General features: G+C 46.8%; 2 protein-coding genes across 17 annotated transcripts in view; one reads left to right on the top strand and one right to left on the bottom strand.

The window, feature by feature from the left end:
* Window positions 1-2: 2 nt before the first annotated feature.
* LOC113570291 (dual specificity protein phosphatase 23-like) lies at window positions 3-2,272 on the top strand. Its single transcript, XM_026998611.2, has 2 exons — window positions 3-591; window positions 777-2,272. The coding sequence occupies exons 1-2, from the start codon at window positions 319-321 to the stop codon at window positions 999-1,001; spliced, it is 498 nt and encodes a 165-aa protein (XP_026854412.1). The 5' UTR covers window positions 3-318; the 3' UTR covers window positions 1,002-2,272.
* Window positions 1,935-16,919, bottom strand: part of afdna (afadin, adherens junction formation factor a) — a 73,852-nt gene continuing 58,867 nt past the window's right edge. For 6 of the 16 annotated variants that reach the window (XM_035524267.1, XM_026998621.2, XM_035524272.1 and 3 more), the window contains 12 exons: window positions 15,947-16,012; window positions 15,669-15,742; window positions 14,759-14,877; window positions 14,298-14,489; window positions 14,090-14,178; window positions 13,237-13,428; window positions 11,961-13,091; window positions 10,495-10,530; window positions 8,891-9,025; window positions 7,005-7,305; window positions 3,795-3,882; window positions 1,935-3,580 (listed from right to left, as the gene is read on the bottom strand). In XM_035524267.1, coding sequence (XP_035380160.1) covers window positions 3,424-3,580; window positions 3,795-3,882; window positions 7,005-7,305; window positions 8,891-9,025; window positions 10,495-10,530; window positions 11,961-13,091; window positions 13,237-13,428; window positions 14,090-14,178; window positions 14,298-14,489; window positions 14,759-14,877; window positions 15,669-15,742; window positions 15,947-16,012 — 2,580 coding nt within the window. In that variant the 3' untranslated portion in view covers window positions 1,935-3,423. Of the gene's footprint in view, window positions 3,581-3,794; window positions 3,883-6,770; window positions 7,306-8,890; window positions 9,026-10,494; window positions 10,531-11,960; window positions 13,092-13,236; window positions 13,429-14,089; window positions 14,179-14,297; window positions 14,490-14,758; window positions 14,878-15,668; window positions 15,743-15,946; window positions 16,013-16,919 lie in introns of all 16 variants that reach the window. The other 10 variants (XM_035524271.1, XM_035524274.1, XM_035524279.1 and 7 more) reach the window with 7 other exon arrangements.

Here is a 16,919-nt window from a genome sequence, read left to right as displayed (position 1 = left end):
GAATCAAAGCTAATTAATAGGCGTTACATAAGGGACAGTTCTGTTGGTCTATTGTGGTGTAGCTATTATTGGTTTTGTCTTAGCTTGCGTTACGTAGCAAAAAAACAAAACAAAACAAAAAAAAAAACCCCACCAAAAACCCACGAAATCACAGGCGCGTTTCGGTCATCTTCATCCGCAGAAATGGCTGTATCTAAGCCTGCGTTATTAAAGGCGTTCCAATTTTTCACGTATCTGCCAGGTGATCCCGAAGCTTTCGAAATAACCTTTTATTTTGAAGCCGCATGGGAAGTGTAGCCGGAGTTGACAAAGGATAGGATGGCGAACGCTTCCGTACCCCCACTGAATTTTTCCTGGATAGAACCGCAGCTCGCTGGATTAGCATGGCCCTCCAGGATACAGCATTATCGCTTCTTAATCGGTAATGGAATTAAACATCTGGTATGCTTGTGTGAATCAAAGCCTCCACATTGCAACAGCATTCCGGAACTGACGGTGCATCATCTTAGCATAGCAGACTTCAAGCCACCTAGTCTGTCTCAAATCCAGAGATTTTTATCCATCGTTGAAGACGCTAATTCCAAAGGACAGGTAAGAATTTGGTTATACTACTAAACCACTGGTCACTGGAAGATGTAAAGTGTACTTCAGCCACGTAGCCTGCAGATGTCCAAAACTCTGGCTGTTAAAACGACAAAACCTAAAAGATACAGAAACAAATAAATAATAAAGCTGACGTTTGTTGCCTTATGCTGTGGGCAAACCATTTTCCTTAGGGTGTTGGAGTTCACTGTATGCATGGTCATGGCAGGACAGGAACCATGCTTGCCTGCTACCTGGTGAAGGTGAGAAACATCACAGGAATGGAGGCAATAAAGGAGATCAGAGAGCGTCGTCCTGGGTCCATAGAGACAAAAGAGCAAGAGCAAGCAGTGTTGAAGTTTCAACAATACCTTCACGAGAAGAACTGCTCTGACTGTGCGAATACTAAGACACAATAGCAGAAGATATTGGTGACAAAAAAAAGCATTGCATTCTCATTAAAAAAAAATTGCTTATCACACACATTTCAGTGTTTTGCATTGTAAATCTGTTATTTATAAGGACCATGTTGCTGCATCACTAAAAACCTAAGCACATAATGGCAAGTTTGACTATTAGTTAACTGCAGTCCTAAACATTCCCTTGGTACTAACCTAATCCTTCTTGAGCTGAACTGGGTGTGTAAAGAGCAGGAGAAACCGGTATCTGTGCGGCAGGGGGGCTTCAGTTCAGAGGCTGAGAAACCCTGTGTTAAGTTATTAAAGATGATAATACAAGGAAAACACTTATGTAATAGAGGTTCACACACCCATGTGAACAACAAGGTCATTTTGTCTGCTTAAAAGAGCATCCTGTAGTTCCCACCCAAGTGTACTTACATGTGTAGCAGTAAGCTCCGCGTAGGTGTGGTTTTTATTGTTGCTACAATGGAGGACAGTTTTTACATTTTCACCTACTTTTGTAATCATTTTATTTTTCCTGGTGACAGGAAATGTTGAAATGTTTTATACATTAGAATAAAACATTTGAACATAATTAGTTATGAATGCTTATCTGGTTCAAGTGGGCTATGTATGTGTTATAAATGTTCTGTAAAATCCTGAATTAGGAGTGTTAAAGTGTAAGATATGTTAATGTTTAAAAATGTCACTTTTTGGACAGATAACTTGAATGCAGATTCCAGCATTTAGACTCTTGTACAATTTATACTTGTACCACTAGTGTCTTCACTAAAAGCCTGTCCTGCACCAAGTATCTTCAGTACAATTCCAAAATGACAGCATAATTAGTTCTGGATACTGGTGATTGACTGTGAATGCAACTCTGATTACCCACATAGCTAAGAAATTAAAGCACTTTCCCTACAAAGAAAAACAATCTTACAAAAAGTGTATTTTTTGGAAAATCTGCATTTATTTATGATTTACAAAAGCCTAACGTAACAACCATTAAAATGAATCAAATAAATTCTTTAACCTAAAATGGAAAACATGACTGTATGTGTCAGTTTTAAAGCAGAAAAATGATATTGACACTATAGCCTTATGCATCATTTAAATTTACAAAGTTTGTGAACTCTGAAAAAATATTTACACAAACACCAGCAAGTCTACACCATCATTGGAGATACAACCACATCTTCAATGCAAAGACAGTCTCCAATACTGTAGTCCAAGAAAATTTAAACTCAAAACAAGCATAATTAGGGCTTTTCTCTCAAAGGAAAAAATGAGACAATTTTCTGATGTTTGCTTTCCACTGATCAATTTCCAAAGCAGACAGTCCAGGCTGTTATAAATAGAAAATAATCTATGTAACTGTCATATACGGTTATACCAAATAAACACCTGCTAAGCAAAAGCAAGGCTTGTGTGTCTTTCATTTACCTGTTCGCTGAAATCATGTCTCTGGTTTTATCACATGCTACCATCAAACTGCTGGTTACTGTGTCAGCTGGTCAGTGTGTTGCTCAAATATGCAAACATCCATTCAGTTCAATCAACTCCAAATAATAACAATAACAACAATAATATTAACAACAACAACAATAATAATCATCATCATCATCATCATCATCATCATCATCATCATCAAGGTGGGAAAATAGAAAACTCTACATATTATAAAACTGAAACCTTTTCTTCCCCTGGAATGATATACTTGCCAACAAGTCAAAATAAACATCACCTTCTGGGTTTGAAAGCCAAAGGAAGACATTTCCAAATCATGCTAACAAGGTTATGTGCACTCTCTACAAGCAGAAAACAATTTAAATAGACACATCAGAGGAGACCAAAGTCAGACAGTGTATGTGAACATACAGGAGATGCCGACAGCAGTGCATACATGTCCAATCTGTGAGAACAGATGCACAATTCACCCATGAGTTATAGATCAACAACATACTATGACCAACTTTTTCCTTTGTGTGTTCTGTACTGGGAGAGGATATTGGTGTGTTCTAATTCAGCACGTATTTTAAGAAGGAGAGGGAAAACGCATGTGGAAGTATGCAGATACAGCATAACACACCACCATAAAACATCCTTACTGAGTGATATTAAAAAAAATAAAATAAAATGTGACAATGCATCATTTTTCAGAATAACATTTCACAAACAAAATATGCATTTTCAAATTCATCATTAATATAATTAAAAACATTTTTACAGTGCTTCATTATAACATCTTTGATACCTTTGAGGGAAGTCACACAGTATTATCGCCCTTATTGTGACGAAGCTTCTAAATGATACTTACTGGTCCAGTTAATCCATACAATTCAAAAGGAGCTTGGAAATCTGTGGGAAGATCTGGCGGGGTCCTCTTTTTCCAGTGCTGGATTAGGGAATGGCGCTCAGTACTGCAAAGGTTCCTGCCTTACTGCTTAGTGTTCAGTTCGTTCTCCAGCTCCGTGAGCTTCCGTGAGGCCTTGACTTTGTTGGATACCTCCTTTCCCTGGGAGAAGAGTCTCTGGCGCTCCTTGAATGTGAGATTCTCAGGGGCTCCGCCTATCAAATTCTCTTGATCCTGACCACTGCAACAAGACAAACTATTTTATCAACATGTGACCCACAAAACATGAGCTCGAAGCCTCAGAAGCTCCCAGATTTGGACATTTTTACAAGGGCTGAAGTGGTCGGTTAAAGCACACTTCCCCAAGACGTTTCTCCCCAGAAATAACAGAATGATTTGATTCCAGCAGCTTCAGTTTATAATATTTTTGCGTTCTGGTCAAGTGAGATACTCACCCTTTGGTCCACTTCTCCCGTGGGTCCTTGAAAACGTCTCCTGATCCTACAACTCCTGCTGTTGTGTTTCCAGTGTACAAATTAAATCCTGTTTTAGTTTTAGCAAATGGTGACAAACAGAATGCACAGTGAATTTTAGGACTAAACACACACACACACACATATACATATATCTACACACACATTCATATACATATATCTACACATTCATATATATCTACACATTCATATATATATATATATATATATATATATATATATATATATATATATATATATATATATACACACACACACACATTCATATACATATATATACACATTCATATACATATATATATATATACACACACACACACACACACACATACATATATATACACACACACACACACACATATACATATATATATACACACACACACACACACACACATATACATATATATATACACACACACACACACACACACACACACACACACACACACACACACACACACACACACACACACACACACACACACACACACAGAAGCGTATGGCAAGTCCAACCCCTTACTGCATTACAAATGCTGCTGGTTCACACCGTTAAGCCACATGGCTGCTGGAAATACTGACACCTCTGCTACAGTACATGTCCATACTGCTGTATACTAAATTTCATCAGAATACTCACTCATTCTTGGTATATCAATTAACACAATCCTAATAAAAACATCATCCCAGTCAACCTTAATTGTAACCCAGCAACCTTTGGTAATGTTTCAACGAGTTGCCTTTATTGCAGACCAAAAGCTGAAGAGCTGGGAAAAAAGCATTCTGGGTTCGTTTTGAAGCACCTAACGGCCTGTGGACGAGCAGTCTAAGGTGGAGGTCACCTGTCAGTCTGCACCTCTAACACCACATGGGCTTCTGTGCACCCATCGACCTCGAAGTAGACCAAAATGTCTAATGGTTCCCAATACCCAATAAAGTAGTTGTGGTTGGTACAACCCCAATCCAAACGCTTGTAGAGGATTGATTTTTCCCCCCCTTTTTTTATGGATAATGAAATTAAGTGGGAGAGGGAGGCCAAGCACGACTGCAGTGCCACATGTGAACCAACACTGCCACTCCACTAGCAGATGACCAGTGTGTCTGGAGCCAAAGGGTGGCCATTCACACTCCGAAAACTGGGCTTGGCTCTTTCAGAAAGACGCTGCTCCAGTTCAAAACTGCAAAATAATACACTGCTACAAAGCAGTGCGAACAGAACAGGTCCTCTCAAGGAAATGTATGTTTATTTTAATATGAAATAAATGACTGAGGGAGAATTTTATTTGATTTTCCATAAAGCAGAAAAGCATCTAAAAACTTTCCCCAGCTCTTCAGCTCAGAGGTCTTGGCACCACCAGCGGAGAGATAGACCTCCAGAGGGATGGGGTGGAGCCTTGGGAGCTCCAGGTGTCACCTGGAGCCCCGACAAACACAAACACACACACACACAAAACAAGACAGGACAGATGATGAAGAAACAGGCACAATCAGTAAGCGACAATGAGACCTGCAGCACGTCTGAAGCCATGATACTCCAAGCAACTCATAAAATGAACTTTCAAATCATGATTACTTAGATTTTAAGGCCTAATCTTTTAAACAGCAGGAATTCAGCAGTGCTGCAGGCAGGAACACATGATTAGAGAGCTGGAGAGCAGAGCAAAGCACAGTGAAAAGCAGTGGATGCACAGCCAGATTAAAGCCAGCAGTGTGAGCGGGGGGAAGGGGGGGGTAAATTTGCCCACAGAGCCGGGCTCATTACTGCGGTGGGAAAGCTAGGTTAGTGATTTGCCCCTCATTTAGAACGAAGGCCACTCAGATCACAGCAGGCCCCACTGACAGTTATGATGGGCTGGGAAATAGCTAGCTGTTGTATGCAGGTTACATGCAAGGTCAGATAACAGTGGGCATCATTGTTAGACTGGGTTGCACTGGTGCCGTTTTTGGGCATGACTGTTTAAAATATCTTGGGGTGTTTGGGCTAGGTAAACAGACAACTGGTTTGATATGAGATATTTAAGAGAAGTACAATTTAAGAGGGAAAAAGTTTATACAAAGAATAAAATGACTACAGAAATTAAATAACAGAATTAACAAACTAATTCAAAATTTTAAGCACAAACCTGAAAATGTCTTTTTTTTAAAAGAATCTTTGCACTAAAGCCAAAATCATATTCCTCACAAATTGCACGGCAATTTGATGACAAACACGTCAGCTAAGAGGTGTTAGAGGGAAAAGAAACACCCTACATAAATCAACTTTATAAACGACTACGGTGACGACGAGCAATCAGCCATACATTTAACCAGCCATGCCCAAAAATGTGTGCTTCGTGGGACAGATCTTTCCCCCTTTGCCAAGTGTGCGGAGGCCTGAGGAGGTCTCGTGCTGTGAGCCTGCCACAGCCAGCGACAAGAAGCCAGTGTCTGGTCCCCTGGGCCCACACAGTGAGCAAGCGATTGCGGAGACCCAAGTCTACCCCCAAAGCAAACCACACACAGATGGCGCGGCCGGCAAAACCAACAGTACTCTGACTAAAATTTGGAGCACACGGTGAATCATGGGCTCTGTCGATTGCTTTTACACCGTCAGGATGATTGAAGGAAGTGCAAATTTTGGACAGGTGATTGGAAAACAAATAAATAAATCGGATTGGCTACTGAAACAAGGGAGTGGGGAGAAAGTAAGACAACACAGTGATGGGGAAACAGACGAACCACGCAGGCGACTGGCTACGAGATCTACGGAATTTATACAGAAAGAGGACTGTGAGTGGAGAGAATCGTCTCTCGCTAGAAAATGGGAAAAGGAACATAAACAGAAACTGAAACGGAACAAAAAAAAAACAACAACAAAAAAACTAAACGGCAGTGAACCAATAAAAATGGAGGAGGAGTGGGCAGATGTGGGACCTCCTCTCTCCGCGCTTGCTCTACCTTTAGCGTTGGTTGACGGAATGAAGCTGGGTTTGGTGGGAGGGGGAGGGGCTTGCCCTGCCTTGGGCGCAGTACTGTTGGCATTGGCCGCTGCGGGCAGCTGGAATGAGCTGGACAGAAAGATGCCGTCTGAGAGGGGGCGGGGCTTGCGCGCGGTTGGAGGAGGCGGCTGGGGCTTTTGGGCGGGTGGTAGGTCGCCGTACGACTTCCGGGTGGCAGAGAGCTTAACCTGACCTGCTAAGCCTGCGTCCTCCTCCTCCTCGTCATTGTACGGGACAAACTTGGCAGTGTACAAGGTGTCGGGGGAGACGACCTGGGTTTTGAGGTAGGAGGTATTTCTCTGAGGCGGGGTCGGAGGAGGGTTGCTGTTGTTAGTGGCGGGGGTAGTGGCAGGTGATGGGGGCTGGTAGTCCCGGGGGAGAGGAGGTCTGTACAGACCAGGCTCATCTGGCGTCAGCAGCTTGCGCTCGACCTCCTCATGCTGCCGGCGCCTTTCCGCCTCCAGGCGGGTGTAGTACTCCTCCTCCTGTCTCCTCTGAGGGTGGAATAGGGGAAGAGCCAGTTAGAGGCTACCTCAGCTAGTCTGCCAGGACTCTGCCTGGTCACCAGGTTGGTGATGAGGTCCTAACACCCAAACCACCTGAAGTGCTCATAGCTACCGCTGTTGTGATGTACCAAAAGTGGGACGATGACAACGACTTGAAAATAATTCACAGGCTGCTAGATACAGGTATAGATACTCTACCCTGCAGTTCATTTTAAATCCACCAGGAGTCACCAGAGAGGTGAGGAAAGATGCTTAGCACATGAACGAATGGGTTTTGTTTTAAATGGTGTGGCAAGATCTGAGCAAGTCATGTTAATGTCCTTTAGGGTCTGGCTGGCTTTTTGGTGGTTTTGCTGCTCTGGTCTCTGTTCATGGATCCCCTGGGTAGTGTGTAGTGGGGATGTCACTGATGTGAGAACAAAGGGGGGCTAGAATGGCCTCCAGAAACCAAGGTGGGATGTTCCCAGCTGCAGTGGAATGACGATGGCTTCCCAACAAAAACATTGGACTCTGTATAAAACCTGACAGGTGATTTCCATGCTTTTTTTGGGTGGAGGGAAGGGGATACATCACAAACACTGAATAGGGGAATAGGGGAACAGGGGAATAGGGGAATAGGGAGCATGCAACTGGGCATCACAACTGGGCTCTAAATTTCCAGTGGTCTGAAGATGATGCACAGACAACTAAATATAACCAAATGGCCACACACACTGAAACAATGTTCTGACTGGGCACTTGTGATGGATGAGGTAAAGTCAGACCACTGGGAATTCAATGACCCGGTGAAACATTTCATAAGTAACTGAAACAGTGGACATGTAACAAATAAGTGCTATAGAGATGCAATTTAACCTTCGACACGTCAACACATCAATATTCTTTTTACTGGCTGAAATATCAAAGCCTGCCATCACCAGCTCACCATGTAAACTCTATCTACGCTAAAAGCCATGGACGGTTAGCTCACTACACCCCAGCCTAATGGGCACTTGTAGGAGTCTCTGTTGCAACCACTTACAGCTGATGGTGAAATCATCCATACAAGACTCAGCTGAAGCCTTGGAAAAGGTCAGTGTTAATATAAACACAAAGTAAACCACTTCTGGTTTAGGGAAAATATGAAACACTGCAGACCCCTTTACTTCAGGACTGTAAACATCTGAGGGTCTGTACCGCATGAGAGTCCCTGAGGCAAACTACAATGAGTTTGGCAGCTTTCAGCAGATCAGTGTCAGTTACAGGCCTGAGAGATTAAGAAATCCAAATATTATGATATGGGAATTTATGCTTTCAAGGCAGATTTACAAAAGAAAAAAAAATCCCCCATATGGAGAAGAACTAAGCAACACTGCAAAGTGTGTGCTTAGCATGTCATAAAGGGAAGGTACAGAGCTGTGTGTAGGATAAAGACGTGCTGTCTGAATACCTTCTCCACCCCATCATTAAGAGACAAAGCCTTTCATTTACTCTAAAATGCTTCTAAGCAAAAACGCAGCGTTTATCATCAACGTAATGTAGCGCTGTTTCCTGGTATGGGTGGAGGGCGGCGGCTCTGCCCGGTCTGCTCTACCTTCTCCTCGGCCTCTCGCCTGGCACGCTCCTCTTCTCTCCAGCGTCTTTCCTCCTCCTGCTTAGCCCGCTCCTCTGCCTCGCGTTTACGGATCTGGTCCAGCTGCTGCTTCCGCCGGCGCTCCTCGTCCTGGAGCTAGGGAGGTGCGTGTGCGTGCACGCACACACACACACACACACACACACACACAAAGCAAAGATATGCACACACGCAAGAGGAGAAACTTGGAGGTGAGTTCTATAGCCGCAGACCACAGATCCACAGGTAACGGGGTTGGAAGTGAATTTAATCCACAAGACGATGTTTGTTATAGTTACTGCATTTATCAAACAATATGACTTGTCCCAATAGTGGCAACAGAATTATTATGAATTTTATTTGCTAGTGCTGTGTAATTAAATTCCAATGGAGGGAAACTGACAGTCCGAATTACTTCCAGTGTCTAGCTCAACAGAAATAATGAGTAAAAATACACATGGCCAATATATATACATTTTCTTTCTTTCTCTCTCACAGTCATATTGGTCATACAGTTACTATGGTTTGGGAAACGTATATGACCTGTGTGCTTCGAGTTCCCTGCTCCCTTGAGAACCACAACCACCCTTTAATTCCACGCTAGCTCATTCTGATGTGCTAAGTGTACAGCTTCTATACTGTAAAAAAGGCTCAGGGGGGTCATTTCTACTGATCTTGGCCACTACTAGGACCCTGTGACAACACTGTGCACTGCATCCAGGCAACATGGGTAACAGCCACACATGCAGAAGACCACCACGCATGCGACCACGCCTGACGGAGGAGCTGCAGGCCGGTAAGGGCACATACACAGTATACCCTGCTTAACAACAACAACAACAACAACAACAAACAACAAACAAGCGCAAACACAGGGTTCACATGAAGCTCCACAGCTGTGATGGACAAAACAGATGATGCGTCCACATTCCGATATGAAGGAAGCTGAAGGGACAAAGAAAATGAGCCAGCTGACTGGGAGAGGAGAGCACAGCACGGGGGAGACGTGATGGAGCAGAACAGCTTGAGCACACAGCCTGATTGGGTGGGGGGGGGGTGTTGGGGTTGTGTAGGGCGGGGTTGGCTCCACAATGAGACCCGAGGGTGCGGTAGTGGGAAATGGGGGCCGGCGGAACATGCAGCGACCAGCCCTCCGCCCTCACGTCCGGCCTCACTGAAAAGGTGATGGAGTTTCATAAACGCTCTCAAATCCATGAGAATATTCCAGTTAATTTTAGTTTCCAACTAACTGTAACTTGGGGAGGGGGGGGGGGGGGTTTAATATCAGTTATATTGTTTAGTTTACAGGCTACCTGAAATTCTGAACTACTCTCTTGGTTCCTATTAACCGTATTCATTGGTTAATTCTTAGCTACTGTTTCAAAGCAGCGGTTTTCCCATGAAGTAAGGAAGAGTAAGGGTGCATATCCCAGAATGGACTTCCTGCTTGAGATGGTACATAACCCTCAAAGGTTTCTGAGAGCGAGAGGAGCATACCCCGACCGGAGGAGAGGGAGAGAACGAACGAGCGGAGACACAGGTGGAGTCAGAACAGGACGACAGCATGAACAGCATAAAGAACGTACCAAGTCTAGAACAGAGATTGCTGGGACAGCGGTCTGCTGCAGGGGGGTGGGGGAGGGTCCGTCAAGAGTAACGGAGGACCAGAAGCGAGGGGGTGAGAGAGAGAGAGAGAATGAGAATAAGAGAGAAAAGGAAAGGCAAAAGAGAAGATAAATGTGAAAATCCAAGCGCAGTGGACTGGGGTGCAACACTGCGCTGCCAGTAACATTCCTGGGCAGGATGGGATCGATTAGCGCCAGTGGAAGCGGAGAACAGCTCGCTCGCTGGAGAGCCAGGGAGGAATTCCCCCCCATCGTTCCTCCAGCCTCCTCTGGAGCTAAGGCCAGACTTTCCCTTCTCTCCCCCCCCGACTCTCAGTGCTCCGCATACTAGCTTTTAAACTATATAAAAGGTGGGTTCCTGCAGCCCCTCTGGGTCTGGGTGGGGAGCTCTCTCACACATCAGCTGCTACTGGAACAGCTCGGCGTTCTGTTACTGTGGAGGGCTGAAAGGAGTACCAGTGCTCATCATGTGAGACCTGGACTGGCTAATTTAAAGAGCTGATTAGGTTTTGTAGGCTCAATAGAAAAAGATTCTGAAAAACTGCGCAACACATCAGCTTTGAAGAAATCACACTTAGAAATACCACATCTAGCTATATATGCATATTCTGGAGATAGTTTTCTCATTATTACCCTAATTAACTAAGTTATATTATCAGTCAAGGGTGGATGAATATAATTAGTTAGTAGCCATGTGTTGATCAGTTTAGTGTAGAGTGGACTAACTGAGTTAGGTTGTACATGGTACTGCAGTTTAAATATCCAGTTAATTTTTGGGGTGTAGGTAATCCAGTTTAAATACATCTTTAACATTAGGCTCAAACGTCATGAGATGTGCTGACTTGAACGTGGTAGGTTGCAATGGATCAAGCACTGGCGTCGAGGCTGGCGGTTGGCATCCTGAAGCCCCGCCCCTCGCTCTCACTAGTGCGGCGGGGATCAGCGGCTCAGCATGGCAAAGCGATGACATAAGCATGTTGCAGGTGCACGTGGCCAAACATTCACTCTAACAGTTGAATGCAAAGCTGTACTAAAGAAAATCTCCTGGCCGGAAAGAGAACGTTAGATGGACCTAACAGAAGAAATGTGCATACGGGGAGTCACTGGCGAGCCTTGACCCTGCCCTCACCTAAAAGCATTCACGTTTCACACAGCTAGAAGCTGGATCAGTCCACACCAGCCTAACACACTACCCAGAACTACCTCTTCGGGTTGCGTCTCTGTGCTGCTCCGTTTAGGACTATACAGGCTCTCTCTAACTTGTCTTGGTCATGCACCCAAGTTTACACAAATAAAACCCTTAAAATTCCACACATCACTGTCTTTCTCCTGCTGTTAGCAATATATCCACTAGGGTATTTAGGCGAAGCCTGCTACTGTCTGCTCTGGCGTCTGGTGGCTAGCTGCCGGACTCTACCGCTGCTCACCCGTGCTCTCTTCTCAGCCTCCAGCCTCTGCATAATCAGCACAGTGTCGACCTCTTCGTCGTCCTCCTCCTCCTCGTCCTCCTCACTCTGCTTGGACTCCTGCAGCCGCTTCTGGAACTGCCACTCCAGCATGAGCTTGCGCAGGCGGTCGCTCTCCTCCGCCGTGCGCTCCGGCTTGGCCTGCAGCTCCTGGATCTCCTTGTCCAGCAGGTCCACGATGTGCAGCTGCTGCTGCTTCTCCAGCTTCTCACGAGCGTCGCGCTTCCAGGGGTCTGGCGACAGGCTGTCACTGGCCGACAGCTCGTCCTTGCTGATGGTGATGTACTGCAGGTCACGTCTCTCGATGGTGCGTGGCTGCTGCTGCGGCTGCATGTCCCGGATCACCGTGTCGTGGGGTGGGGGCCGGGGGGCGGCGGACAGCTTCTCCGGTCGTGGGGGCTGGGCCTGGGCCGGCTGGGCCGGCGGAAGGTAGGGCTGGGACAGCGGCACCGGGACCGGTGGCTGCGGAGGGGGCATTTGCTGGTGCTGTGGGGGCAGGGCCATGGGGCCTTGCTGGGTGTTAGGGAGGACGGGCCCGGGGACGACGGGGTTGCGGATCTGCCCCAGCTTCCTCTCCTGCTCCCGCCTCTTCCTGTCGCGCTCCTCCTCCAGCCTCGCCTTCTCCTTCTCATACCAGCGCTGCTGCTCCTCCCTCTTCTTGCGGTCGGCCAGGGCGGCGGCAGCCTGTTGCTGAGCGGAGGTGGGTGGGGGCGGGAGGGGTAGGTCAGCCGGCAGGTCGTAGTCATAGTGTGCGGGGGGCGGGGGCGGGGGTGGCGGGGGCAGGTCGCTGCGTGATGGTTGCGAGACGCCCACGGGGGCGGAATGGGGCGCGATGGGGGTCTTCCAGCGGCCCGGGCCGCTCTTGTGGTTGCCCTGCGGCTTGGCCGAGGGGGCGTAGTTGAGGTGCTCCTGGCTGGAGGTGCTGGACTCCACAGACGAGGAGACCTGGTGGTTCCAGGGCTCTCCGCCGGCCGCGCGCTGGTACTCGGCCTCACGCTGCTGCTGCAGGTGCAGCAGGTCTTCCTGTCGCAGGCGCTCGGCTGGGTAGACGCCAGGCGTGTCGCACAGCTCCTCCTGAGAGCGCGCCACCCGCTTGCAGGAAACACACAAACCAGACATGTTATAACCAGAGGTTTACAACTGTAGCTTTGGGGCCCTAGAACCAAGCACACTTCCCAACTCGAGCAGGCCCAACGAATGGGAACATGCAGACGCCTGCGTGCGCAGGGATACACACCTGCATTGCCATGCTGTTGTGGTGGTGCTCGGGCATAGGAGGAAGAGGCTCAGGCTCAGGGCCCTGCCAGGCCTGCCCGGGGCCTGGGGCCATCCGGTCCTGAGATTTGGAGGCAGGGAAAGTAAAGTACTCCCTGGGGTATGTCTGGGTGGGGATTGGGTAAGCCTCCGGACGGGGTGGGGATGGCTCCTCCTGTTGGGTAGAGACAGGAGGTTACTCGCTGATGAGCTGTGCCTTGATGAGGAGGTTCCGGCGAGAGCCGCATGTGTGAGCCATGGAGGAAACGGCATAAAACAAAAACAAAACGATGAGCTTTTCGTAATGTTTCATTCAGTGTTAGTAACAGCCAGGATGCCGCCGCAGTCACAGAAACTCAGTTTGCTGATTGTGTGTGTGTGTGTGTGTGTGTGTGTGTGTGTGTGTATATATGTGGGCGGGGGGTGTGTGTGTGTGATTCATTCATGTTCAAAGAGAAACTCAAAGCATTAGCCGACTAGCTAATCAGCTGGAGGCAGAAGCGTGATTAGAATAAATTACTGTGAACACACAACACGGACTTCAGTTACTTTCGTTTCGGCTAACAATAACGCGACTTCACAGCAACACACACAGGCTGAGATTTAACATGGTGCCTTGATGAAAAAATAAACGCAGATAACAGGAATGAGGCTTGAAGGCATTGCAGTTTCAATATCACTAATGGCATCAACCACTTTAGTGCGCATTCCTTTCGCTACAGATATACTGATTTGCTATGTGCAGCGAAAGCAGCCCAGACTCTCGGGTGTGAGGCGCTCAGACAGTCTGCCCTGGCCTCCCCTGCCGAGATATGCTACTGACGGCTTTTACTCACATCGGGGCACAGGTTGCCCGTGGAGACGGAGGTGATCTTCCCCGGCGGTCCTGGGTACACAGACTTTCCGCCTGGGCTCTGCGCCTGATCTAAGTGAAGGCAGAAACAGCGCAGTCAGCCCAGACGGCCCCTTAGCCAGCCTGCAACAGTCACTACAGCTACTCCGGCACAGTGGAGGCCCGTGACCCGCGCCGGAACAGCCACTCACTGGCCACGTTGGGGCTGGAGCGGTGGTCTGCCCGGTTCTTCAGCAGCCTGTCCTCTCTCTTGGGTTCGGGGTAGGCGTCCCAGGCCCCCTGGGGGCTCTCCGGAGAACCGTTCTGAACAGAGTTGTTGTAGAGCTCAAATCCCTCGCTCTTCGGCCTGGCTTTGCCCTTGTCTGCCCGGCCTCGGTCTGATGCTGTGGAGAGCAGAGAAGGCACAAACCGCGCAGCAGGCGTTACTGGAGATGCCAAATACTTTCTAAAACTTGATCTGAAACTGATCCTAGATCTGTCCATAAGGTTCCACCAGTATTAGAGTGGGAATACAGAGACATGTGTTAAGATTCTCAAGACAAAGACTAACTGCTGTCAGATAAATAAATGTGCCAATGTATTTTAATCAGGTTAGCTGTTCAAATGGCAGTCAAACCCCATCAGAATGTCGCTGTCCATGTTGCGCTCTTACCGCGGGGCATCATGGGAGAGGGCTGGTTGAGCAGTGTGGCCAGCCCGTGGTAAATGGCTCCCTGCTTGGCCACCTCAAGCGTCACCACTGAGCCTGTTCGTGTCATCAGCTCCGCCGCCCTGCAGTGGAAACCAGAAGGTCTTAGCGGTGGAACAACAAACTCACGGAAACAAAGCGTTAACTGAGATAAACAAAACAACTTTTGAGTTCGCTGCTGTAATCCCGAGAAAGGCTCCTTTTAGAAACCTCATTACACAATTACATTGTCTGTTTGGCAATCATGAACGCATTTACTTATTGCCAAATCTAAGACATGCTTCAAAGCAACCGACCAAACCACATTTGGAATGACTCCCAACACCAAAATTATGCTCATTTTCAGTTCAAATGCAGCCATAAAGGAGTAAAAATGCTTTTGATTCCATGACAATCCTTAATTTAAATGTTTTCTCAACTCATTGACTGCTTTTAATTACAGGGCTAACTTTTTTCTTTTTACCAATAAAAAAACGAGCTATTACAAAGAGACAAGGTTTGGCATTTATAGTGCAGGACAGTATGCAGCCCAAGGGTTGCTCATGCTGAAGTGACAACAGGAAAAGTTTCCAGGAAATCCAGGAAAAAGGATCTGATGACTGCAGAGAGGTTACAGAAAGGCACGGCACTACATAGCCCTTTGTTCCCGGCTAAACCGATTGACTATAATAGAATTCCAAATAGATGAAAGTGTTGCCCCCCTGCCAAATATTTCACTATTTGTTACATCTTTGAATCCCCCTAGAGAAGCAGGATATTACATACTAAATTATTATTAAAGCTAAAGTTTTAAAGCCACTTTTCAGTCCACTTCTTTTAAAACAGAAATCCCACTCAAACGGTTTTGTAATGCGCGTCCTGCCTACTAAATTACCTTTCCTGGGAGAGTCCAACCAGACTTCTCCCGTCCACACTGAGCAACTGGTCCCCTGCAGCCAGGCGCCCATCCTGAAAAGAACACATGCATGTTTATATGCGCACGCACACCAAGTAAAACAGCAAACTGGCATCACTGCTTAACATGACATGTCTACTATTGTCTCTGGTAAAATAGCTTGGCTTCTAGGCAGATCTAACTCTTACACAGTGCTGCTGGGCTCATGTCTTGTATTCATGTCCTAAAACACACTCTCCACTCCAAACCACACTCACCATGTCTGCCGCTCCTCCCTTCACAACAGACTTAATGTAAATGCCAAGTTTCTCCTGGCCAGCTCCCTGATGAAACAGAGAAAAAATAAATATGATGAAATGGATAACAACCAAGGAATTTTTGAAGGAGGTTCGGACAGGATCTATACTGTCCCAGCACTGAAGAATAAAGCACACCTACAGTAGAGAGGATGGACCACGTAAAAGGGTCTGTGGGTGAAGTCGTACATGAGTAGTACTACTGAAGTCGTATATGAATGATGAACCAAAGCTTTGTATTCTAGTAACTAACTGCCCATTCTCAAGGAAGCGTCATAGAGAAGACCTTAATTACAGCTCTACAGCTCAGGTCAGAGGCCACTGCTGTGCCATGGGCCTGGTGCTGGTGTGGTCAGTCATTTAGAGGTCACAGCATGCCGCAAGGCTCATTCAGTATGTGCTATATTCATCCTCATGTGAAATCACATCCAGAATTGTAACAAAAGTGCCCTTTGAGATGCTTGTTGTGCTCAGATGAGAGCATTTCTCGACCGGCCCCTCGTTTCAACCCATAACTGATGGAGCTCTGACACTCGCCACCATCCCAAGCTCAAAAGAGGAGACACAGGGCATGCTATGACCTACCCATTCAAATGGACCGTTCTAAGCTTTATCTTGTCCAAATGCCAGTAATATACTGTGCTTTAGAGGGTCCCGCTCTTCGTGAGAGTGGTTTCAACTGGCTTCTGTTACAAACGTTTTCCTGCGAGGCTTGTTTTGCAGTCCTGCAGGCAGCGGGAGGGCCCCTCGAATCCCCTGCTGCCAGGGCTTTCATTGGAGGATCAGGGGAGGAGTGAGCTTTGAAGGCCGTGTAGAGCAACCGAGTGTCCTCCTTCACTTAGCTTAACCCAGCTGAGAGCCTGACCCTGGCAGGCTGGCCAGCGGGACGCGCACACACAAACACACACCTGAACAAACAAGGACCCAGAACAGC

Source organism: Electrophorus electricus, chromosome 3 (genome assembly GCF_013358815.1).
Source record: "Electrophorus electricus isolate fEleEle1 chromosome 3, fEleEle1.pri, whole genome shotgun sequence".
In the NCBI taxonomy this organism is placed as follows: domain Eukaryota; kingdom Metazoa; phylum Chordata; class Actinopteri; order Gymnotiformes; family Gymnotidae; genus Electrophorus; species Electrophorus electricus.
This window is presented reverse-complemented; position numbering and strand designations above follow the sequence as displayed.

Excerpts from the sequence above, each read along its gene's own strand:
- LOC113570291 (XM_026998611.2), top strand. The coding sequence starts at position 319 with ATGGCGAACGCTTCCGTACCCCCACTGAATTTTTCCTGGATAGAACCG. Across the intron at positions 592-776 it reads ACGCTAATTCCAAAGGACAG|GGTGTTGGAGTTCACTGTAT; the intron begins GTAAGAATTTGG and ends CATTTTCCTTAG.